Below are 26,128 nucleotides of genomic sequence, written 5' to 3' on the forward strand. Positions count from 1 at the left end.
AAGCAGTGCCACAGCAGACCAAATATTTTTATCTTACCGCTGATGTTTATACGCCGTAAGTGCCTCTCTCCAGAAAGGCAGCATGATCTCCAGCACAAAATCAGATTTCCCAATTAACTCTTCTGCTACCGCAATAGCCTCTTCATTAATATCTGTTTAAAAGAAAATCACAATAACGTTATACGTGGAGTGGCATAATCTCAGGTGCACAATTTGTTTGTCATTAGGTCCCCCTGTGTTGGCAGCCAATTCTATTCTGCCTCTGGTCGCATGCCACAAGATTAATAAAAAGATAATGCTTCTCCTGTGACTGGAGGGACACTCACAAATTGGGGACCGTCAGTTTAGGAGAGCGTAAATAAGAGGTTATTTAAAATTTTTCCAATTAAGGGACAGTTTTGTGTGGCCAATCCACCTACCCTGCACATCTTTGGGTTGTGGGGGTGACACCCACGCAGAAATGGGGAGAACGTGCAAACTCCACACGGACGGTGACCTGGGGCCGGGATCAAACCCGGATCCTCGGCCCCGTGAGGCAGCAGTGCTAACCAATGCGCCACCGTGTCGCCCCTGTAGGATGTTTTTTAAAATAAATAAAACCCTGCAAGGTGTTACGATCTTGAATGCATTGCTTTGAAAGGGTGGTCAAAACAGACTCAATAGTAGGTTTTCAAGGGAAATTATATATAGGTTTGAAAAGGAATAATTTATTGAGTTATGGGTCAAAAGTAGGAAAATTGGCACTAATTGGATAGCTCTTTTAAGGAGCTGGCAGAGGTACAGTGGGCAAAACGGCTGCCTAAAGTGCTGCAAGTTTCAACAAATAATCAAAAGTTACTAATCTGAAGGTACTGAGGCAGAGTGTAGCAACAGGGATCAGCTAACTGGGATCATCAGGGGAAATCGGAGTGGAGAGCTTTGAGCTCAAAATGGCCCTCTCTTTAACTAGCCGAGACAGTAAGAGCTCTACAATTAAATTTCCAGCTTCATTTCGCGAGGCTCACCAGGGAATACAGCAAGTTCCTCCAACTGTGTCAATCTCAAATAAGGTCGATGGTGAAGTGTGAGATTTCTCTGAGGCAAGACACCTTTCAGTATCTGCCCTAGTCCAGCTGTTAGTAACAGCAGCATGGACGTGTACCTAGAGAGATAATTACATACATAACAATGAAACACAAGACTGTTTTCTTTCAAAAGAATGGGTAACCTGCTTCCACAAAACCTTGGACCATCGGAAACCAAAGATGCTGGGAATGCAGAGTGGCTTTGAAAGGACAAAACAGACAAACATTGGACACATAAAAACGCTGGGAACACGCAGCAGGTCAGGCCAGATCTGCGGAGAGAGAAACAAAGTTAACGTTTCGGGTTAATGGGAAGTTAAGAGATTCAACAGTTTGTAAAGAAATGGCGTGGCAGGATGAAAGGTGGAGGGCGCCTAGATTATGTAACAAAAGGGATGATGATGAAAAGCAAAAGGAGACAACAGAGTTTATCAAAAGATTATCCTCAAAATATATTGTGGAATCATCTTGTCCATTGGGTTTGTTTGCACAAGATATTATTGGCGTTATACATCAATATTTCTGGAATATTACAGGAATTAATCTTAGTACAATAATACAGCAATGCACTGGTCATATAATGCAGTATATGTTTATAATGTTATACAGTGTTACTGCCATAGATCAATATCATATTAATAGCTGTGGTACAGCAATATATCACCATAGGTTTATAGTTTGCATTCGGGATAATGATGAGGCTGCAATGTTCCTTTGCCACTGACAGCAAAATCCAAACCAATAGTACAGGAATCTATAGTTTTCTAATGCTGTACAGGAATCAGCTAACTGGGTTCATCAGGGGAAATCGGAGCGGAGAGTTTTGTACCTCAAAATGGCCCTCTCTTTAACTAGCCGAGACAGTAAGAGCTCTACAATTAATTTCCAGCAGAAATTAATGATATGGGGATTCATACTGGAACTTCCTCCCCAACAGCACTGTGGGAGTACTAACACGACACAGACTGCAGCAGTTGAAGAAAGGCAATCAGGGATGGCCAATATGCCAAGTCCCCACTTAAAAGTCGCTTTATTTAACTTTTTTCACTTTAATGTTGCGAACAGAATCAAGATGGTGCGCTCGTTGAACGTTGCAAAGTTCATTTATTATGGGCAGACCTGTACGTGGTGCCCGGTGGACAGATCGCTGCCACCTTGGAGCAAGGGTCAGTGAGAGGCGTTAGCTCGAGTTGAAGGCAACAGTGGCTTTTGTTGAATACTGGACTGTATAGTGTTGTAGAGAAACACCACACCTACTGGGCTGAAGTGGAAGCATGGACTGTTCACTTTAGTGCAGAAGCTGTACAGGTACAGCGCCTGACTCTGCAATCCTCTTTCTGGAGACCCAGGTCCGGTTCCTGTGGGTTTGCATCAGGCGAGACAGAGGCCATTTTAAGTCTGCGATGAGGCATTTGCTGCAGGTTACAATGCTGTCCTTGGCTCAGGGTTTTTAAAATGTTTTGGTGTCAATGTTGACTCAAACAAATAGAACCATTGAATCCTGACTGTGCGGAAGGAGGCTAATCAGCCCATCGAGTCTGCACCGACCCTCTGAAAGAGCACCCCATCTAGGTCCATTCCCCAAAACTATCCCCATACCCCCACCTAACCTGCACATCCCTGGACACACAGGGGTAATTTTATCATGGCCAATCTACTTAACTTTCACATCTTTGGACTGTGGGAGGAAACCCTAGGGGAGAAAGTGCAAACTCCACATTGACAGTTACCCGAGGCCGGAATTGAAGCCGGGTCACTGGTGCTGCAAAGCAGCAGTGCTATCCACTGTGCCACCCATAACAGAGGATTCAATGTTTTATTTGAAAGTCCATGTTTTTGTCGACATCCGAAGTAGTGATTCTGTTCCCCTGGCTGCTTAGCTCACAAGAACCAGCTCGGAGATTTCCCCCCTTTTTCTTTTATCAGTGTTTTAATTGGGTTGAAATTTGAATTATGCAAATATCAGGAACACACAGTGGTCCTTAATGCTGAAAGGCCTCCCAGCTGAATTACAATGCAGTGGTTTACAGACGTGTTCCTTGCTGGCTCCCACTCACCAATGGATCCCATTTAAAATCCTTGTTGTTATTTACATCTTCACTGTGGTGCTTCGAAAATGTGTTCCTTCTTCCTCAACCGTGATTTCCCACCTACAGTTGTGGACAGGGCCCTCAACTGTGTGCGGTCCATCTCCCGTGCCACTACCCTCGCCCCCTCCACTCCCTCCAAGAACAAGGATAGACTGCCCCTCGTTCTCACATTTCATCCCACCAAGCCTCCGTATGCAAAGCATAATCCTCCGTCATTTTCGCCAACTCCACCAACAAACACATCGTCCCTTCACTCCCTCTGTCAGCATTCCGCAGAGACCGTTCCCTCCGAGACAATCTAGTCCACTCTTCCACCATACCCAGTACCTCTCCCATCACCCATGGCACCTTCCCATGCAATTGCAGAAGGTGTAACACCTGCCCCTTTACCTCTTCCATGCTTAACATCCCAGGCCCAAAACACTCATTCCAGGTTAAGCAGCGTTTCACTTGCACCTCGTCCAATTTGGTCTACTGCATTCGCTGCTCCCAATGTGGTCTCCTCTATATCGGAGAGACCAAACGCAGACTGGGTGATCGCTTTGCTGAGCATCTTCGGTCTGTGCGCATTCAGGACCCTGACCTTCCTGTTGCTTGCCATTTTAACAAAAGACCCTGCTCCCATGCCCACATGTCTGTCCTTGGCCTGCTGCAATGTTCCAGTGAAGCGCAACGCAAACTGGAGGAACAACATCTCATCTTCCGGTTAGACACGCTACAGCCTTCCGGCCTGAACATCGAATTCAACAACTTCAGATTATCAGCTCTACCCCACGACTAATTTGTTTTAATTTTATTTTAACTGTCTTTTACCATTTCTTTCTTTAATATATATTTAATTCTCCCCCTGCCAATCGTATCCACCTTCCCTTCACCTTTCTCCTCTTTGCTTCCCCCTTCCCCTCCCCCACCACATCTACAGTTCATCCTCTGATGTTAGTTTCCCTGCTGTTTGACCTTCCATATCTTGTGTCCTTTCTAGGGACTGCCATTAACACTCTTTCCCCTTGGTTTCTGTGGCCATTAGCATCCGGTTTCCCTGGGTTTCTGTAGCTATGACTCATCTTTCATTCTCACACCACAGTATAAATATTTCCCACTTTCTCTGTCTGTCAGCTTTGACAGAGTTATCGGACTCGAAACTTTAGCTCTTTTCTCTCCCTACAGATGCTGCCAGACTTGCTGAGATTTTCCAGCATTTTCTCTTTCGTACTAGACTTCTGCAATCTGTCCTTCCCATTGCCCATCTTAGACATAGAATTTACAGTGCAGAAGGAGGCCATTCGGCCCATCGAGTCTGCACCGGCTCCTGGAAAGAGCACCCTACCCAAGGTTAACACCTCCACCCTATCCCCATAACCCAGTAACCCCACCCAACACTAAGGGCAAATTTTGGACACTAAGGGCAATTTATCATGGCCAATCCACCTAACCTGCACATCTTTGGACTGTGGGAGGAAACCGAGAGCACCCGGAGGAAACCCGCGCACACACGGGGAGGATGTGCAGACTTTGCACAGTGACCCAAGCCGGAATCGAACCTGGGACCCTGGAGCTGTGAAGCGATTGTGCTATCTTTTAAAACCTTAAGACATATTCTTTGGAACTCCATCCCTAACCTCCAGGTTCAAGAACCTGCTCAAGGCCCATTGCTCTGGCCAAGTTTCCAGTTAATCCTCCTCAACCATCACACCCTCCAGTTGACAAATGCTGATTTGCACCTTTCACTGATTCAGGAAATTCCCCCTTCTACCATCCTTGGATACAACATTTAAACTGGACGATATTTCCTTTGCATTTTCAATAACAGACACAGCAAAATGTAAACATAAACAAAAGGAGAAGGGGATCAGACATTTGGAACCAAACACTTACATAGGAGGGATTTCTTCAGGAGCTGCGAATCCATGCCACAGGATGTTGCGGAGGTTTAAGATTCGTGGTGACCCCAAGAACACACGCAAGATGTTCATCTGCATTTGGGGAATGAAGCCGACATAATTAGTTCACTGGAACCTGACCTGATACATACCTCACACAGAGCACCACAATCACAGGCACGATCATTCGGCAGGTGTTTTCCAAACGTCTTTTCCGGGACCCACTTTTGCCAACCGGCTGACCTTTGCGACACACGCCACGTTCGCTTACCTTTAATGCGAAAGGGGAGCCTGCTTGGTCCTCACGATCTCACTCCATATCAGGGTCACAGCAGGAGAGGACAATGCGCAAATCAGGTGCCGACTTCAGCCAGTTCCTTTGTGCCGTCTTCACCTTTGTGAGAATGGAAAATCCAACTCCTCATGAAGGACAATTACAACACAATGCTTGTTTTACTCAGCACTGGATACTCCTGGGTGGTGCAACTTCAGAATGCTGACAGCCTCATGAGCTTAGCATAGAAATCCCACATCCATGATATTTTTAGCAAGTTATCATGGCCAATCCATCTAATCTGCACATCTTTGGACTGTGGGTGGAAACCGGAGCACCCGGAGGAAACGCACGCAGACACGGGGCGAACATGTAGACTCCGTACAGACTGTGACCCAAGCCAGGAATCGAACCTGGGGCCTTGGAGCTGTGAAGCAACAGTGCTAACTACTGTGCTCCGTGCTGCCCAAATTGTGTGTTTCCATGTGCTATCATAGTTCAGGTACAGCAGCATAGTTTTTTTAATTTGGCTATAAGTTAATAACTGACTCTGGGGTCTCAACCTCAAAAGGACTTTTTCACCCACCTCTTTCAAAGTCGGAAACTTCTCTCATTTGCCAGTAAAACCTGCATATAACACATATGGACGTTGCATCCTTACTTGCACTGGCACAATTGGCAAAACCATGGGCGCGATTCTCCCAAAGGGAGACAAAGTGCCGACGCCGGAGTGAAAACCGGAGTGTTTCACTCTGGCGTCGGAGGCCGCTCCTCGCCCCCTATTCTCTCACCCCCAGGGGGCTAGAAGCGGCGGCGCATCAATCACGCGCGCCGGGCCTTGACGCTTGCTTCAAAGCAGCGACGCTTGAATGACGCGGCCAGCGGCGCCTCAATGACATCACCCGCGTATGCGCAGGTTGGCCGGCGCCAACCCGCGCATGCGCGGTTGCTGTCTTCCCCTCCCTTGCCCCGCAAGACATGGATGATTGATCTTGCGGGGCAGCGGAGGGAAAAGAGTGCGTCTTTCAGAGACGCCGGTCCGACGATCGGTGGGCACCGATCGCGGGCCAGACCCCTCCTGAGCATCCCCCTGGTGCTCGATTCTCAATCCACCCCCCCCCCCCCCCACGCAGAGGTCGTGCGCTGTTCACGCCGGCAGCGACCAGGTGTGGTTGGCGCCGGCGTGAACTGGTCGGATTCGGCAGGCCGCTCGGCCCATTCGGGCCGGGGAATCGCCGCTCGACCGGAGCGGCGATTCTCTGAGCGGCCTGTCGCAAACGGCCGTTTTGGGGGGTGGGAGAATCGCGTGCGGGTGCCAGGGCGGCGTGGTGTGATTCTCCCGGCACTCCCACGATTCTCCCACCCGGCGTGGGGGTCGGAGAATCGCGCCCCATACCGCCCAAGAAATCATCTTTATTCCGCTTTGTTCCAGAGTTAAGTTTCTTCTTTGTAGGCTTTTATCCAAAGGCCATGGAGCTCTGTACAGACCTACCCTGGTCTCTCCTGGGCAGCTCTCACCAGCAGATTGAGGTGAGAGACCCTGGCTGGTAGTCATGCTGCCTGTGTGTGTCTCCCAGGAGTATCCAGTGCTGAGTAAAACAAACATTTTGTTGCTATTATACTTCACGATGAGGTTAGAATTTCCATTCTCACAAAGGTGAAGACGGCACAAAGGGACTGGCTGAGGTCTGCACTTGATATGCACATTATCCTCTCCTTCTGTGAACCTGATAAGGAGCGAGATAATGAGGACCAAGCAGGCTCCCCTTTTGCATTAAAGGCCATTTCTTACTTGCATGAAAATGATTCATCTTCAGTCCTCTTGCCTGGCTTGCCAGCAGCTAGAAAATGGAAAAAACACATACATAGAGGATGCTTGGCATCAAGTGTGTATGTAGGGCAGGTGTCCTGATCACTGCTGCCGCCGATGGCCAGGAGACTGCAAACAGCCTCATTTCCTTTTAATGTAAAAGGTGTCAGCGGCTGCCGTTGTCAATAGAAACACTGGGAGCAGCCATTTGTCACTTCTCCGTGATCGGGACCACCGTAACCGATCACTCCGTGACCCTCCTGACCCCCACCCTCAACCTATCCGCGGGTCATGACCTGCACTTTGAAAGAGCCCCCAAGTCAGACACATTTAATACAGGAGACAGAACAAAATATTAGCAGTATTCTGTTTAAAACAAAAGAACAGAGAAACATTATGTAAATCACCAAGCTCACCAATAATATAAAACTAAACAAAAACAAATTCTTACCACGCTCTGTCCAAACACAGTAGCTAGCTCTTGTGAGGCCAATAGATCTCTCAGGAGAAAAGGACATTCTTTGCCAATCATGAGGAAAACCTAAAGTATAGAAAAATCATCTGGATATCAATGTTCATGGTTAGAATGGGTACTTGGCAGAAATTTAAGTACCTTTGATCCAAACAACGGCTGACGACGCTGATATTTATTCACCCGTAGAACTCTGTGATCCCAAGCAATATTGTGTATCAACTCAAGACTCCTATATTCAACTCTCACACCTCCTCAAGACTTGCAGATCCAAAGGATGACGGGAGTTCATGTCACGTTTTCACACAATGTTCCCAATCTCATGTCGGGTACCAGGGAATAACAGAAACTGCGATGGAAGGAACGCAAAGCTGACTTTTTGAACCAAATCCTTATCTAGGAAGGATTTCTGGAGTTTGGAAATGCCAGATTTTCATTGTTCCCCGAGGATTCAATGGTAAAGCCGGGGGAGCTGGAGGCAGGTCCGTTTGGACATTTCTTGCCTGGAAAAACCAATGCACAAGTTGAAATACTGTGTTGAAAAAATGTGCAGCACCTGGCACTCCGAGCTGGAGTGACTTGCAAAACCAAATAAATCACTAAATAAAATGCAAATACTATATCAATCAAATTAGATAACACTAAATCACGCAAAGAAGCCCCAAGTAGCACAGCTGCTGCGCCTCATCCCCAGACACTCAGCTCAGCATTTTGCTTGCTTTCCTTTCCCATTCTGTCTGTCTCCCTCCAGAGCCCGGACCCAGTCCTTAAACCCAACTTGGATGTGACCTCCTTGCAATATTTCAGGAATAGCTGAATTGGATTCTGAAATAATGTTTCATTGTTGGCACCATCTTGGGGACATGGATTCAAACTTACATGAGAAGAGGTGAAGAGATACACGCAAGTGATAAACATGTGGAGTAATAAATATGGGAGCGAAAGATATATTTGTATTTATGTGTAAACGTTCTGGCAGTTTTTTTAAAAACCTCTTTTACAGGATCTGGGTTTCACTGGGTAGGCCAGCATTTTCATTGCCCATCCCTAATTACCCTTGGGAAAGTGGCGGTGAGCTGCCTTCTTGAATCGCTGCAGGTGTAGGTACACCCACAGTGCTGTTAGGGATGGCGTTGCTGGATTTTGACTCAGCGACAGTGAAGGAACGGCGATATATTTCCAAGTCAGAATGGAAAGGAACATGCAGATGGAGAATCTTCCATCACACTCCGGACTTGTTTCTTGTAGATGACGGACAGGTTTTGGGGAGTCAGGAGAGAAGTCTTATTGATGGGTAAGGTATTGGAAATAAATTAGACCAAAAGGTTTGATGTTTGGAACTGCTGCAATGAGTGGAGTTGGTAGTTCCAACCTCTATGCATTCCTATATTACTCAAAGAAAATTGAACAGAAAGAGGGAGGGTGGAGTAAGCTGAAGTATATCTAGCAATGCATCATCACAGAACTGAATCACAGATTCAATTATCATGGATAGTTGTGCCCTGTTGCCTCACGGCGCCAAGGTCCCAGGTTCGATCCCAGCTCCGGGTCACTGTCTGTGTGGAGTTTGCACATTCTCCCCGTGTTTGCGTGGGTTTCGCCACCACAACCGAAAAGATGTGCAGGGTAGGTGGATTGGCCACGCTAAATTGCCCCTTAATTGGAAAAACTGAATTGGGTACTCTAAATTTATTAAAAAAAAAATCATGGATAGTTGTGGTCTCAAGAGATTACATCACTTCTTTATACAACTGGGAAGAAACAACTTAGTATCGTTCTTAAAACTGACCAGATCTCTGCCCCTCGTGTTTTTACTTTGCCAAGCAGTCAGCGCTGCACAGGCACTCTCCCTCTCTCCATCTCACACTTTCACCAGTAATGATTTTAAACAAAAAGTGCTTGTCATCCCTCAACGTGAGCAGCACAGACAACCTACTAAAAAATAAATGTACAAGTCGTTTTCGTACTTACATCACCCAAAGCTCGCTCCAAACAAGCTGTTAGTTTCATCAGGCTGAGAGCTATGGCGGTGTTTTGTGAACTCTGAATGGCTTCAAACACTTCAACAAACAGCTAAAACCAAGCAAAAACACATGGGAGTTTTCTTGAGCTGTTCTTTTTTAATTTAAATTGTCAGTGTGTCACTTTGAAGCTGTACATACATGAAATATCAAAGGATATAAAGAAGACTGGGGGCTGGATTCTCCCATTTTGAGACTATGTCCCCACACCGGCATTTGAACGGTGGCGTTTTATGACTGAAAATTCAGCGTAAAATGGCCACCGATCTTCCGTTTGGCTGGGGGCTGGCAGCTGAACAGGGTATAGCACCCAGCTCCAGCTGCCGATACGGCCCGGAGAATTACTGGGTCCGTGGCCGCGCATGTGAATGATGGCGGCCTGTAGCTGCCCCGCCGTGCAACATGGCACCAGCCCTCGCGGACCCAGACTGCAAAATAGTGCCCCCTCCTTTGGCCGACTCGTGAGCCCCGGACCACCCCCCAACAGTGCCCCCTGCCCGTGGGATCGGCCCTCCCCCAATGATGGTGACGCTGGACTGAGTCCGCAGCTGCCACGTCGCATTCCCGAGGGATGATAGCACATGCGACTGACGCCGTCGGGAACTCGGCCGGTCGTGGACGGAGCATTGGGGGATGGACCTCAGACAATGTCCTGAGGCTGACGGTACGGCGTACCCGGCAGGGAGTGGAGCATCGCGAAAGTGGCACCGCCCCCGATTTGGTCGGAAACAGAGATTCTCCGGCCGATCGCCAAACGTGATTTCGGCATCGGCGACCATAGAATCCCGCCCCGTGTGCACATTATTACTGAAACAGGGGAAGGTTAATAGGGACAGCGTGTCTGTGAGAGCTGATCAATAAAAGAGTCAGGTGCTAGATGCATGCACTTTTAATAAGTAAACAGGTTGGATTTAAAATTTGCACAGCAAATAGATAGGGATTTGGCTTTTCAGCTGTTAAATTTAAAAGGGGAGTTCAGAAGGGACAAGGGACTATTATAACTTGTGAACAGGGCACGGTTATTAAATTTTATTGATCCAAAAGTGGAGGAACTAGGAAAACAAAGATTTTTATATTTTGGAAAAGTTAAATTCAAATGCTGGTGACAAAGGGCCTGGAGTTGAAAGGGGAAAAGGATATTTTTTAAATATAAATTTAGAGTACCCAATTCATTTTTTCCAATTACGGGGCAATTTAGCATGGCCAATCCACCCACCCTGCACATCTTTTGGGTTGTGGCAGTGAAACCCACGCAAACACGGGGAGAATGTGCAAACTCCACACGGACAGTGACCCAGAGCCGGGATCGAACCTGGGAGATCAGCGCTGTGAGGCAGCAATGCTAACCACTGCACAACCGTGCTGCCCCAGGGGAAAAGGATATTCAAGGAAAGATTTTGGGCTCAATTTAAATGGGGGGGGGGGGGGGGGGGGGAAAGAGTCGTGCTTTGTGTGGATTTAGCGGGGTGTTTCCCGGCGCTGCACCCCGCTATCAAACGGGAATTTTTTTTCTGGTCTCGGCAAAGAATACCTAGCCGAGACCACACTTATATTCATTTCTAAATAATGCCCCAATCTCTGTCTCCCCCCCCGACCCACCCACCCACCATGGCCTCCGACCCCCTCCCCCCCCCCCCCCCCCCACACCCTAACTTACTTGTTAGGGGTCCCTGAGACCCCTCACCCCACCTCATAAGCGCAGGTCACCCCTGGGCCCGATTCCCGGCATACGCAACCTGGTACTGCCAGCCTGGCAGTATCCCTGGCAGCTGGGTGACTCTGCCCAGGTGGCAGCGTGAGTACCAGGGTAGCACCCTGCCCTGAGCCTGACCACCTGGGGTCTTGGCCTGGGAGACTCTCTCTCTCCTTCCGCCCCCCCCCCCCCACTATCCCAGGGACTGTTATGCATCATTCACATTCGTGTGGACAGTGCTAAACGGTGCCACGGTGAGGTCTCCAAGGCGTGGGCGTTCGGTCACAGTCCTTGGCAGACTGAGGCTAACTGCTCAACTTAAATATGCAAATCTGGATCCGGTCCAGTGATGGCGAGTTCCACATCGCGGCATCTTGCGAGGCGTCCCGAGCATCTTAAATCTCGTGAGAGGCTTCTTGCGAGAGTTAATGACCTCATCGCATCCAGAAGCCATACGATCATGCCTGTTAAGTTGTGTGTGCGTATGTGTGTGTGTGTGGGTGGTTGGGGGGGGAATGGGGGGGGAATGGGGGGGGAATGGGGGGGGGGGGGGGATGTCATTAGACTAGCTCTGTGCTGGGAGATGAGAAAGTTGCATCAGCCATCCAGTCAGCTGGAAAAAGGCTGTATTCAGAAAGCAATTCATTTCTGAACCTTCTTGGATTTCCAAAGCCAACACTAAGGGGCAGCACGGTAGCATGGTGGTTAGCATAAATGCTTCACAGCTCCAGGGTCCCAGGTTCGGTTCCCGGCTGGGTCACTGTCTGTGCGGAGTCTGCACGTGTGTGCGTGGGTTTCCTCCGGGTGCTCCGGTTTCCTCCCACATTCCAAAGATGTGCGGGTTAGGTGGATTGGCCAGGCTAAATTGCCCGTAGTGTCCTTAAAAGTAAGGTTAAGGGGGGGGGGGGGGGGGGGGGGGGGGGGGGTTGTTGGGTTACGGGTATAGGGTGGATACGTGGGGTTGAGTAGGGTGATCATTGCTCAGCACAACATCGAGGGCCGAAGGGCCTGTTCTGTGCTGTACTGTTCTATGTTAAGTGTTTGAGGGTTTTCCTGCGTTTACCTTTATTAAAGAGACAACAGTTTTTGCCTTGCACGTGGAGAGGAGAGGCTGTGTGTTGCTCTCTCTCCCCCCAAATGTTTACTGCCTACTGTTTCAGAGTCTACAGAATAGACTTGAGACCCTGATGAGTCTACAGTCGGAGACCTAGACTGAAAGAATCTAACTGGAAGATGGCCATCTGAAACAGAGATTTTGATCCTTTTACTTTTAGCATTTGTTTTTAAACACCCCTCTGTTTGTCTGTCTTGTGAGTGCGTATAGAGGACAGGGAGAGTTAAAGAGGGGAGGGGGTTAAAACAAGTTAATTGTGTTTAAATTTACAAACCTGGTGACCAACGATTTTGGGTATACTGTATTTTAAAAATAAAAGAGTTAATTGCAATTACATTGTGACTCCGGGTCAAGTAGGGCTGGAATTGACTGCACACTTGCCCAGGGCGTCAGAACAGGTCGTTACACACAGTATAATGTAAATGCAGACTATATTCCCTTCCATGTAACTCCCCTGCACAGGTGGAAATTCTTTTAAATGACCCATAAATGTATGAACAAATTGACATTTAACAGACTTTAAAGGAACATTTTTATATGCTGTAACCTTTCCCCAATTATGAGCTCCTCTTAATCACAACTAGAAAACATAGTCAAACTGTTGGTGTGTGCCTGGAAAATGAGTCTGCTGGGCTCTCTGGTTCACTTAAAGGCCCATAGGGATCACAAACTGTAAACTGGAGGATGGCCATTCCACCAGGAGGTAATTATTTGAGTTTGGCTAAGTTATATAACACTACATTAAAGGCCTTTCAAGGAGTGGAACCTGAAATAGGACTACCTCAACTGTGCTGTAGTTACAATTTTTTTTTTTTTTTATTAAAATAATTTTTATTGAAAGAGTTTTTTTTTTAAATAATTTTTATTGAAAGAGTTTTAATGTAGTTACAATTTTAACTTTATGGCAATATCATTACCACAGCCCGTTTACACAAAGGATGTCATTTTACAACAAATTGTATTGTCATCTCGGCACAGTGTGGGGGAGGGAAGCCAGAAAAATCCCTCATCACAAGCCAACATTGCAGGACCCAAAGCTGTAAAGGTGAAGACGTCACCTGTGACCATGTTCCAGCTGTGGGAAAATGGAGAAGCCAGCACTCAAGAAAATGGCCCACGTGAGTAAATGTATTTTGTCTGAGAATAGGACCAAGTTACGTTGCTGAATCATACCTCTGTGTTGTTAGTCCATTCAAACCACAGACCATATTGATCACCGAACTGCTTTGTGTTGAGCGACAGAAGATACAAATGGACAGTTTTACAAATGGGTCCCAGACGCCTCACACATTCTACATAGTCCAGGTCTTGTTCTTCTGTAACAACAGTTGATAGCATTGTCACAAGCTTCCCCACCTCTCCGTAATGTACCATTACAAATTAATCTTACAATTCATTTGGAAAAGGTGGTTTACCTGCAACTGAAGTGCAGAGGTGAAAGGTAATGGCTTCCCAGCAAACCTCACCAGATGCAGTCACTATGTGTTCATGGTCTGGGATATCCACTTTCTCCAGTCCAAGGTTACAGACCATACGATGCACTTCTCCAGAAAGGCAGGTGCTTATTGGCTCGAAAGTTGCCATTTAAAGCAAAATTAATATTCTTAACAGCCTTTAAAAAAATGAGGTCAACTTAAGTTTAAACAGTACAGAGGGATCTGGGTGTCCAGGCACATGAATCACAAGTTAGTATGCAAGTTCAGCACATGGTTAGGAAGGCAAATGGAATGTGGGTGTTTATTGCAAGGGTCATTAGTTTGTGGCATTCTCTTCCACAGAGAGCAGTGGAGGCTGGGCCAGGGAATATTTGCGGCGGAGTTAGATTGTTGATTGATAAGGGAGTTATAGGGGGTAGACAGGAAAGTGGAGTTGAGGCCATAATCAGATCAAATGGTGGAGCAGGCTTGAGAGGCCGAAGACCTAATTCAGCTCCTAAATTATATGTATGTTTATTTATTTAAAAGGGTTTATGCTCCACACTTTTGCCCTCTATAGATTCGAGCTTTACAGCACAGGAGCAGGCTAGTCAGTTCAAAAGATCTATCTGGTTGATGTCGTAAATATGGTGAGTCATTACTTCAACCAACAGATCAGATGGGCTGAATGGCCAGCTTCTACGCTGCAAGTTCTATTTAACTGAACTGACCTACTCAGTTGTATCTCGCTGTTTCGACAACAGTAAGAAGTCTTACAATACCAGGTTAAAGTCCAACAGATTTTTTTCAAACACTAGCTTTCGGAGCACTGCTCCTTCCTCAGGAGAATCACCCGAGGAAGGAGCAGTGCTCCGAAAGCTAGTGTTTGAAACAAACCTGTTGGACTTTAACCTGGTGTTGTAAGACTTCTTACTGTGCTCACCCCAGCCCAACGCCAGCATCTCCACATCGTTTCTACAACAGTTCAACATGGTTCATCCCCAGTTTTTCAGAGCAGCCCACATCCAATGAATTAAAGTTAGAAAAACAATCCATGGGCAGCATCAAGGGGAGGCTGGCATGTCGCAGGCTCCCATGCAACAGTTACTTTTCTCTTTGCTCCTGGAGGTGCTGATTGAGGTTTGTGGAGCTCTGACAACCACTCTCTGGTACGTGATCCAAAAAGGTCCATTCCTTTACTGTCAACTACCAGTTTGACACCTGAGGATGGGCAGGTGGTAGAATTGTCCATTAATGGAAAGGGATTAGGAACACCACCTTCCCGTTACTAGTTCAGGATCACAAGCTAAATCAATGACAAACAGGAATTGAACTGAGCTTTCCTATTAAGTCTCCTATTATCTACACCACAGAGTACATGTACGTTAATGTTTCTTTATTCCATTTTACTTCATGGTTACCTTAGCAGCGCCAATTATTTCTCAATCAGTTCTCACACAAGAAACACTTGCATTTATATTGCACTTTTTCCAGCCTCAGAAAATTTCAAAATATTTCACGTTAACTACTTTTAAATTGGAGTCACTATGTTAAAGTGAGAAAACGGATTACGGGCGCGATTCCCCGCTCCCCACGCCAGGTGGGAGAATTATGGGAGCGCCGGGCGACTCATGATACGCCGCCCTGGCACCCCCCGCAATTCTCCCACCCCCCGCTCGGAGAATCGCCGCTCGGATGGGCCGAGCGGCCTGACGTTCCCGACCTGTTCACGCCGGCGGCAACCACACCTGGTCGCTGCCGTCGCCAAAGGTTCGTTTGTGGCTTGTGGGGGGCGGAGAGGGGAGTGAGCACCACGGCCGTGCTCGGGAGGGGACTGGCCCGCGATCGGTGCCCACCGATCGTCGGGCCGGCGTCTCCAAGCAACGCATTCTTTCCCCTCCGCCGCCCCACAAGATCAAGCCGCCACATCTTGCGGGGCAGCGGAGGGGAAGACAGCAACCGCGCATGCGCGGGTTGGAGCCCGCCAACCTGCGCATGCGCGGCTGACGACATTTAGGCACCGCCGTCGCGTCACTCTCGGCGCGCTGCCTTGGCGCAAGCGTCAAGGCCCTGCAGCCAAGATTTACGGATCGCCGCTCCTAGCCCCCTTGGGGGGGGGGGGGGGGGGGGGGGGGGGGTGAATAGGGTGAAACTTGGCCGAGTTCACGACTGCTTTCCGATGCCGCTCAGGAGCGGAGAATTCCGCCCTACAAATTTGCACGCAAAAAAAAACATGCAGTTTATTTTATAGTGCCCTCAATAAGCACTATGGAAAGATCGATCGTACTAAAGCTCTCTAAGTTGTTTCTGATAAATGTTGGCTCATGCAACAGGGATAATTCCTCTATTATCCTTCCAAATATTACCGTGGGTTATTTATGATAAACTGAAAGAGCAATCAAGATTTCAATTTAACCCCATCTACAACAGCAGCTCCAATCGTGCAACACTTCCTCGGTAGTGCACAGGAGCAAAAGGGAAAATGCTGGAAAATCTCAGCAAGTCTGGCAGCATCTGTAGGGAGAGAAAAGAGCTAACGTTTCAAGTCCGATGACTCTTTGTCAAACCATGTCTGTCCTTGGCCTGCTGCAACGTTCCAGTGAAGCGCAACGCAAACTGGAGGAACAACATCTCATCTTCCGGTTAGGCATTCAACAACTTCAGATGATCAGCTCTACCCCACCTCGACCCATTTATTTTCATTTCATTTTAACTGTCTTTTTTTTGATAAATGTTTTTTTATTGAGTTTTCATTTTTAACTGTCTTTTACCATTTCTTTCTTAATATATATTTAATTCCGCCCCTCCCCAATCTTATCCACCTTCCCTTCACCTTTCTCTTCTGTGCTTCCCCCTTCCCCTCCCCCACATCTCCAGTTCATCCTCTGATGTTAGTTTCCCTGCTGTTTGACCTTTCACATCTTTTGTCCTCTCTGGGGACTGCCATTAGCACTCTTTCCCCATGGTTTCTGTGGCCATTAGCACCCGGTTTCCCTGGGTTTCTGTGGCTATGACTCATCTTTCATTCTCACTCCACATTATAAACATTTCCCACTTTCTCTGTCTGTTAGCTTTGACAGAGTCATCGGACTCCAAACGTTAGCTCTTTTCTCTCCCTACAAATGCTGCCAGACCTGCTGAGATTTTCCAGCATCCGCAGTAATTTGCTTTTATCTAGTGCACAGGAGCGTCAGCCTAGATCTTTGCACTCAAGATTTAGAGTGGGACTTGAACTCGCAACCTTCCGTTTGCTGCTTGCACCTGCTGATGGTTGCAAATGCCTGGAGGCTGCTGTTGCTGATTCCTTCCTCTTCTGTAGCTGGAAAGGACAACTTTTTCTGTAGCTGGAAAGAAGGACAATTTTTTCTAAGATTCCTGGATCACTGGGCTCAGTGGGAGGAAGGGGTCCATACTGCTTGAAGCAAGACGACTCTGCAGGGCTTGGGGCACGAAATTCATCCAAATGGGCCATCTGATGACACTGTTGAAGAACTGCTTTTGCAGATTGCTGATGCTTTTGTTATTGGTGTGGTGGGTGCTGCATGTAACTGGCACATCACCACAGGCTAAACACGCCGGAAGTGAAGAATGTACAACTGCACCTTGAGCACCAGTGGAATCTGTGGATGCAAGGATTTGGTTCCGGGGAGATGGTGCCATGTAGGAGGGCCCGTGTGGGAGGGACTGCACAACTGCGGCTCCTGGATGGAGAATGGCACTGATACTTGGACAAAGAACACATTGATGGACATCAGGACCCTGATCTTCCCGTTGCTTGCCATTTTAACACAAGACCCTGCTCCCACTGCCAGATGTCTGTCCTTGGCCTGCTGCAATGTTCCAGTGAAGCTCAACGCAAACTGGAGGAACAGCATCTCATCTTCCGGTTAGGCACGCTACAGCCTTCTGGTGTCAACATCGAATTCAACAACTTCAGATGATTAGCTCTACCTCACCTCGACCCATTTGTTTTCATCCCACTTCATTTGACCATTTCTCTCTCTCGTCTTTCTTTATATATATTTACCCCCCCCATCTTATCCACCTTTCCTTACCCTTTCTCCCCTTTGCTTCCCTGTCCCCCCCCCCCCCCCCCCCCCCCCCATCTACATCTGATGTTAGTTTCTCTGCAGTTTGGCCTTTCAAACCTTCTCTGGGGACTGCCATTAGCACTCGTTCCTCTTATTTGCTGTGGCTATTAGCAACACGTTTCCCTGGGTTCTGTGGGTATGACTCATCTTTCATTCTCACTCCACAGCAGACATATTTCCCACTCTCTCTGTCTTTAGCTTTGGCATACGGTCATCTGGACTCGAAACATTAGCTCTTTTCTCTCCGTACTGATACTGCCAGACTTGCTGAGATTCTCCAGCATTTTCTCTTTGGATATTGATGGACAGACCATTTCTACGACAAAGTTCTGGACATGATAACACATTCTCAGGCTTACCCTCTGGTTCTGTTGAGGAACCTATGAGGGGCGATACTGTGAGTTTTTTGTGTGAAAATGAGCTAATATAGCTTTGTATTGGCACCAATATGGAATGGTGATGTTTCCTTGTTGCTTAATGGTAAGTGTGACAAGTGCAATGTTACGTTGTTAATTTTTCAAATCTTCATTACTGTTCACCGTTTAATAAACAAAATACTCTCAGAAGTGAGAACACTCCACACTGAATCACATCTGACACAGTTGGTAGCAATGAGGAGTACGCGCTTTCTTCCACTCGTTTGCACTTCACACGTGACACATAACATACTTCAGAAATGTCTCCTATAGACTAGAGCCTGCAACTAGACAGTGACCACTGAATGCTAAATGTTGACATGCAATTCACAATGTTGACACAAACCAGTGCCAATTTGTAGGCAGGGAGTTCACATTCTGAATTCTCCCCGTGTACCCGAACAGCCGCCGGAATGCGGCGACTAGGGAATTTTCACAGTAACTTCATTGCTGTGCTAATGTAAGCCTACTTGTGACAATAAAGATTACTACTATTTTACAAAGACTTTATGAAAAAGAGAAGCTGCAAACCTGCCACTTATGATTCTAAATTTATATTATGACACACATCATCAAATGAAAACAGTACAAAATAATTTATTCACACACCATAAGTGTGTAAACCGAGCTGGCACAAGGAATTCTGAAGCAAATCCTGTCCGGTGCAGCAAAGAAATACCAGATAGATGCTGGGAAACTTCAGTGTCAGGGGGTATCTGTGGAGAGGGTGGCACGGTATGATGGTAGTTAGCACTAAGGCTTCACAGCACCAGGGTCCCAGGTTCGATTCCCGCTTGGGTCACTGTCTGTGCAGAGTCTGCACATTCTCCCCGTGTCTGCATGGGTTTCCTCCGGGTGCTCCGGTTTCCTCCAACAGTCGCAAGATGTGCAGGTTAGGTGGATTGGTCATGATAAATTGCCCTTGGGTTAGAAGGGGTTGCTGGGTTACAGGGATAGGGTGGAGGTGTGGGCTTAAGTGGGGTGCTCTTTCCAAGAGTCGGTGCAGATTCGATGGGCCGAATGGCCTCCTTCTGCATTGTAAATTCTATGAAATAGCAAAAGCTTCAGGTATGAACATGCTGAGGAAGAGCAAATAATCGCGACGACCACGACGTTCTTCCGCAAATGCATCCTAACCTACTTGCAATGTTTTAGTTGCAGCAATAAAGATGTCTCAGTAGCTGATTTTCCACTGTCATTGGGGCTAGGTGGATGGGCCATGATAAATTGCCCTTAAGTGTCCAAAAAGGTTGAGTGGTGTTACTGGTTTACAGGGATAGGGTGCAGATGTGGGCTTAAGTGGGGTGCTCTTTCCAAGGGCCAGTGCAGACTCGATGGGCCGACTGGCCTCCTTCTGCACTGCAAATTCTATAATCATATTACAGTAAGAAGTCTTACAACACCAGGTTGAAGTCCAGCAGGTTCGTTTCGAATCACTAGCTTTCAGAGCACAGCTGCTTCCTCAAGGGAATGAATACTGACAGTCTAAAACACCTGGTGTTGTAAGACTTCTTACTGTGCTCACCCCAGTCCAACGCCGGCATCGCCCCATCATATTAGGCACAGGAGCCCAAAGATTGCACTGCAAACGTCAACTGTTTCTCTGCACAGACACTGCCAGACCTGCTGAGTTTGCCCAGTACTTGTTCCTCTCTCCCCCCTCTCCGAGTCGGCAGTATTTTGCTTGAACTGGAACCAGAAAGCTGCCGCCCAATTCCTCCAAGTCTAAACTTACCCACCGCAACACAGCGCTTCCGTGCTGCAGCCGCTGACGTCACAGGCACGCTATTGGGCGTCCCAGGGATTGTATCGAATTGCCGTCGGAGTTCCATCACGGCGCATGCGCCCCTTGATTGACGGGCAAGGGGCGGGGTCAGGGGCGGAGCCGGGCTGGCGCGCGACACAACCGTCTCTTCTCACCACAGTGAACGTCGTTCTCCTCGCGCTCAACCAATGACAGCGGCAGGCATTGTTCGCAATAACATGGGGGAGGTGAGGTCACGTGACATCATTTCCCGCCCGTTTCGAATGGGCGGCACGCGGGCCCCTTTCAAATCAGTAACGGTCCGGCCGGCGGGGGGAGGCCAGTGAGGAGGAAACCGGCGCCCACGTAAGACGATGGACGACGACGAAGATGAAGTGCTCCGAAGTGCGGAAGAGGAAGGGTACGAGTCCTTGGAGATGGACGAGATGAAGGCGCAGGTGCCGCTGGGCCGGATGGGCTTGCCGATCCGTAAGAAGATAACCCGCTCGGCCATGGAATCGCAGGATTCGCGGAGAGGAGGCTCCACCCGGACTCGCAGGTCCAGTGTGTTCGAGGAGAACGCGGTACGGGGGAGGGAGAACCTCTTGCCAACTATGCCGGCCCGCATTCCGGGAGGTGCCGGCCACCTGAGCTCCGACTGTCCCGCCCCTGCCATTGGCTGCCCTGCGTGCCCATCCCACAGAGCCTGGCCCCTCACTCATCTCATTGGCTGATCATCATCACAGTCCTGCCCTTCGATCCTCATTGGTCGCCTATTATGTCCATCATCACAGCCCCGCCTCTCAGTCCTCATTGGCCGCCCATTATCACAGCCCCGCCCCCACAAGACAACTCCAATCACAGATTTGTTACAATACAGGAGACCACTTGGCCCATTGTGTCTGCACAGGCCCACCAAATGGACATCATGACTCAGTTCCATACCCCTCACGCAGTCCTAATGATTTATAAGTTCATAATGTGCAGAAGCTGTCGTTGGACTGGGGTGGGCACAGTAAGAAGTCTTACAACAACACCAGGTTAAAGTCCAACAGCCAAAGAGAAAATGCTGGAAAATCTCAGCAGGTCTGGCAGCATCTGCAGGGAGAGAAAAGAGCTAACGTTTCGAGTCCGATGACTCTTTGTCAAAGCTAACGGACAGAGAAAGTGGGAAATATTTATACTGTGGAGTGAGAATGAAAGATGAGTCATAGCTACAGAAACCCAGGGAAACCGGATGCTAATGGCCCCAGAAACCAAGGGGACAGAGTGTTAATGGCAGTCCCCAGAGAGAATAAAAAGTGAAAGGCCAAGCAGCAGAGAAACTAACATCAGAGTATGAACTGACCGATGTAGGGGATGGGGAAGTGGGAAGCAAAGGGGTAAAAGGGTAAGGAAAGGTGGATACGATTTGGGGGGGGGGGGGGGGGCATTAATATATATAAAGAAAGCCAAGAACGAAAGAAATGCTAAAAGATAGTTAAATGAAATGGGATGAAAACAAATGGGTCAAGGTGGGATAGAGCTAATTATTTGAAGCTGTTGAATTTGATGTTGAGACCGCAAGGCTGTAGCGTGCCTAACCAGAAGATGAGATGTTGTTCCTCCAGTTTGCGTTGAGCTTCACTGGAACATTGCAGCAGGCCAAGGACAGACATGTGGGCATGGGAGCAGGGTCTTGTGTTAAAATGCTAAGCAACGGGAAGATCCTGAATGCGCACAGACCGAAGGTGCTCAGCAAAGCGACCACCCAGTCTGCACTTGGTCTCTCCCATATAGAGGTCCGGTTGGGCACGCTAACAACTTCAGATGATTAGCTCTACCCCACCTTGACCCATTTGTTTGCATCCCATTTCATTTTAACTGTCTTTTACCGTTTCTTTCTTTCTTGTCTTTCTTTGTAAATGGGTAGCCATGTTTGCACATATTCCTGGAGGTATCAGCACATAACCCTCTGCGTCAACTGCTGACTACACCCGTAAAGAGTCATGCAGACTCGAAATTTTAGCTCCCTTTTCTCTCCGCAGATGCTGTCAGACTTGCTGAGATTGTCCAGTAGTTTCTATTTTTGTTGTGGTATTGTCACTGGACTATTAATCCAGAGACCTGGTAATGCTCTGGAGACCTAGGTTCAAATCCCACCATGGCAGATGGTGAAATTTAAATTCAATAAGAATGTGGAATTAAAAGTCTAATGGTGACCAATAAACCATTGTCGTTTAAATGTCCTTTAGGGGAGGAAATCCCCCATGTGTCCCTGCTCTGGGCTACATGTGACTCCAGAGACAACAATATCGGTGATTCTTAGCTGACCTGTGAAATGTGCTTGCAAGCCACTCAGTATTACAGTAATTAAGAATGGGCATCAAATGCTGGCCCAGCCAGCAAAGCCCACATCCTATAAACATATTTTTAAAAAGCTCACATGTTTGCTGCACACTCACCTCACATATCTATTGGTAGAAGAAGGGGTAGGAGGAGTGGACCACACAATCATTGAGCCTGCTCCACAGTTCAGTGCGATTATGCTTGATCTGGGCTCCAACTCCATTCTTCTGCCCACTCTCCATATCCCTTAATTCCCTGAGAGATTAAAAATTCTGTCAATCCCATCCTTAAATGTATTCAAGGATGGAGCATCCACAACCCTCTGGGACAGAGAATTCCAAAGATTCACAACCCTTTGAGTTCAGTGAAGTTTCTCCTCCTAAATGATCGCTCCCCCCCCCCCCCCCCCCCCCCCCCCTCATCATGAGACTGTTTCCCTGTGTTCTAGATTCCCCCAACGAACGGAAACAATCTCTCAGCATCTACACCATCAAGCCCCTTCTGAATTTTTAGGTTTCAACGAGATCACCGTTCATTCTTCTAAACTTGAGAGAATTTAGATGTAGTTTATGCAGTCTATGATCATAGGACAACCCCATCACCCCAGGAACCAATTTAGTTAACTTTCGCTGTACTGTCTCTAATGCAACTAAATGTGGAGACCAAACCTGCACACAGTACTCCAGATGTAGTCTCACTAAAACCCTACACAACTGAAACAAGCCTTCTTTATTATTGTACTCCAATCTCCTTCAATAAAGACCAATGTGCTATTTGCCTTTCTGCATCTGCATGCTAATTTTCTGCGTTCCTTGTAATACAATCCCGAACCATATCCCAACATTTGCCAGGATACCGGACAGAAACCACAATATTTTTTTAATTTGTAAGGTTGAAGAAAGGATAGGTCGTTCCATGAGTGACTCCACGCACAAATTGGGATATGGTATGTTGAAACAAACTGCACTATTAACACGGTATTATAGTCTTTTAAAAAATATTTTTATTGAAAACTTTTTCATTTAGACAAAATTTCATTACTACACTTTCACCTGTAAGTCAAACTTGTCACAGTTCTGGTAAAAATGCTTACAGCTGTCAGAAATGTATAAATATATCATTTTTTTTTCCTGCTAGAAATAAGCATGACCATAAATCAGCGCTAAACAGGTTACTTATGACTTCAGCTCATCCTAACTGTTAATAATTTCATTTCTGATTACAGTTTCATGAAATCCTAAAGGAAAGGCTACATGATACCATCCTGCAAGTTGTGCACGTGGACAAGAGTGAACTGGAAGAAGATGATGATGATGTTTTTGAAGAACCTTTAACTTGGAAACCTAGTCTGGTGAAACAAAAAATGGCTAATACTTATAAATTGGTCCCAGATAAAGAATTTAACTTCACTGCAGTGAAAAAAAGAGTAGATGTGCTTTTAGAGGTAATGTATAATGCAGCACAGTTTTAAAAACAAATTTGATTTTTTGTTCTTCCTTCAAAGGATGTGGATGTCATAACCAGCCCTTACTGTCCTTGAGAAGCTGGTGGTAAGTCAGTATGGTTTAGTGGTCACAGACGGTCTTGGGTCTTGGATATAGCGTTTTCGGCATCCATGGAGTACAGCCAGGAACAATGGGAACACTCAAAACATGTAACAGCTGTAAACAGCCAATTGAATATAGTCATTTACATTGTTGGATGCCTCTCATTACAACGTAATTGCCAATAGAAAAGAGCAGTCGAATTCAATCCATGATTGCTGAGCCGAAACTATTAGCGGAAGCATATTAAATCCATTCAGTGGGATTTCTCATTGAACCCACCCCACGCTGCTGGGAAGCCAGCGGATGGGGGATGCGCTGCCAGCGGGAAAAGAGAATCACAACGCCGGAGAATTCTGGGCCTAATTTCTACTTGCTGGAAAATAAAGTTGTTTAGGATTGATGAAATACAAAAGCAAGTTGTTTTTCTTTTCCATAAGGTTAAACTAAGAGATAAGGATTTTGAAACTCACAATATGAAGGCACTAACTCTTTCCCTTTCTGAAGACATAAGAGCAATAGCAAAAGAATTGGCACCTGAACGGTTTAAATTAATTGCTCGTGTTTTCTGTGGAGAGTTGAAAAATCAAGGCATAGTGGTAAGTAAAACATTTCAAGTTGGCAATTCTTAAAAAAACAATCATGGTGTATATAATGCGTATGAGAAGCCAATGATGCATTTTTATGATTTGTTCTTTTATCACATGGTGGTTTGTCTATATTGTGGGTGTCATTCAACGGCACCTTTAAATACTAAAGACCATTGTTTCTTCAATTTGCAAATAAATGGTTTATTCCCCTGTCCTTACTAAGCTAGATTGCCTCCCAGTCCCAAATTATTTTCTATTTAAAACTATCTTCTTCACTTTTAGAATTACTTCATATCTCTATCACTATCCAATCATATAATCCCCAAACTCTGCTTCTATAACCTCTTGTAAATTCCCTTTCACCACTCCATTATAGCCATGATGCAAAGATGCCAGCATTGGACCATCATCAGGTGATGAAGGTGCAGCGCTCCAAAAGCTAGTGATTCCAAATAGATGTGTTGGACTTTAACCTGGTGTTGTAAGACTTCTTACTGTGACCACTCCATTAGTCAGCTAACTTTCAGCCGTCTATGCTTGTATGCTCTGAAATTTTTGCCGAGAGCCTTCTACTAACCTTACCCCTTGCTTTTAATATTCCTTCTAGAATCTACTTCCTTTTCTGAGCCAAGGTTCCCCCAGTAGAAATTGTCCTTTGTCACTCTCAATGTTATTTATTGGCAAATTACACCGCTATGAAACCAATTGGCACATTTTTTTACTCTAAAGACATCCTGTGGTCAGAAATGGTGCTATATAAATACAAGCCTTTCTTTTTGTGTAAATGCAAGTTGTTAAGAATTCTACTTACAATAATTAATTAGCTGATCTATATAATCGTTTTTAAGTTTGGAGTGAGACTCCCTTTTTAATAATAGTTGTAAAAGCTAAGTAGATTTACCAATAAATTTACTTCCAAACCAACTTGATTTATGGTACAATCTTAGCAATATATTTGTTTTGAATTAAGAATGCATAGTTGCGTGTTTTTGACATGTTAGTGTTGTATGTCAATCTAAACAGATTTTACTTTAATTGTGTAGCTTGCCAGCAGATACCTCTGGGATCCAGAACATGACACTTGGTGTGAAAGTCTGTTTCAAACCAATTCATTTTTTGTAATGGGAACTGTGTATGCTCTGTATTATGAGTAGCAGTACTGTAATCACATCTTTACCATAAATGAACTATTTAAAAAGATGCATTGTATGTCGCTATGGAAACTAAACGTAAAATTGACCATACTTGGAGGATATCCAAAGATAATTGTTTTAACTTGATGCAAAATCTTTCCTGTACCGTTGAAAATATTTTTTCTGATATTGAGACTTAGCCATGTTCTGCTCTAGTAACTATTTTGTAGTGGAAATAAACTTTGTACAAAATAAAATTTATAATCGTTACTTGCTTGGAATTGCATCATTTTATGAAAATGCAAACTCACCTACAATAAACAAACATTTATTTCCAACACAAGGCACCAATAAATAATATCATCTCAGGCTGCTTATTCCTGAATGACCGCCTTCTTGTCTTCAGGGACCTTCATGTTAATTATTTTCCTTTTTTTTTGCGAGGGCCA

At 46.3% G+C, this 26,128-nt stretch overlaps 2 protein-coding genes across 4 annotated transcripts in view; one reads left to right on the top strand and one right to left on the bottom strand.

The window, feature by feature from the left end:
* Window positions 1-20,211, bottom strand: part of LOC119975907 (endoplasmic reticulum membrane-associated RNA degradation protein-like) — a 42,292-nt gene extending 22,081 nt beyond the window's left edge. The window contains exons 1-8 of one of the 3 annotated variants that reach the window (XM_038815856.1): window positions 20,080-20,211; window positions 13,834-14,030; window positions 13,592-13,734; window positions 9,562-9,663; window positions 7,570-7,659; window positions 5,030-5,127; window positions 1,005-1,141; window positions 38-152 (exon numbers count right to left, since the gene is read on the bottom strand). In XM_038815856.1, coding sequence (XP_038671784.1) covers window positions 38-152; window positions 1,005-1,141; window positions 5,030-5,127; window positions 7,570-7,659; window positions 9,562-9,663; window positions 13,592-13,734; window positions 13,834-14,002 — 854 coding nt within the window. In that variant the 5' untranslated portion in view covers window positions 14,003-14,030; window positions 20,080-20,211. Of the gene's footprint in view, window positions 1-37; window positions 153-1,004; window positions 1,142-5,029; window positions 5,128-7,569; window positions 7,660-9,561; window positions 9,664-13,591; window positions 13,735-13,833; window positions 14,031-19,963; window positions 19,979-20,075 lie in introns of those variants that run through there. The other 2 variants (XM_038815847.1, XM_038815864.1) reach the window with 2 other exon arrangements.
* Window positions 20,212-20,264: 53 nt separating this feature from the next.
* Window positions 20,265-25,949, top strand: LOC119975923 (dynein light chain Tctex-type protein 2-like). The gene is made up of 4 exons (XM_038815876.1): window positions 20,265-20,668; window positions 23,638-23,856; window positions 24,397-24,555; window positions 25,590-25,949. Exons 1-4 carry the CDS (start codon window positions 20,459-20,461, stop codon window positions 25,698-25,700), a joined length of 699 nt encoding a protein of 232 aa, XP_038671804.1. The 5' UTR covers window positions 20,265-20,458; the 3' UTR covers window positions 25,701-25,949.
* Window positions 25,950-26,128: the final 179 nt, after the last annotated feature.

This window comes from Scyliorhinus canicula, chromosome 1, assembly GCF_902713615.1.
Source record: "Scyliorhinus canicula chromosome 1, sScyCan1.1, whole genome shotgun sequence".
NCBI lineage: Eukaryota > Metazoa > Chordata > Chondrichthyes > Carcharhiniformes > Scyliorhinidae > Scyliorhinus > Scyliorhinus canicula.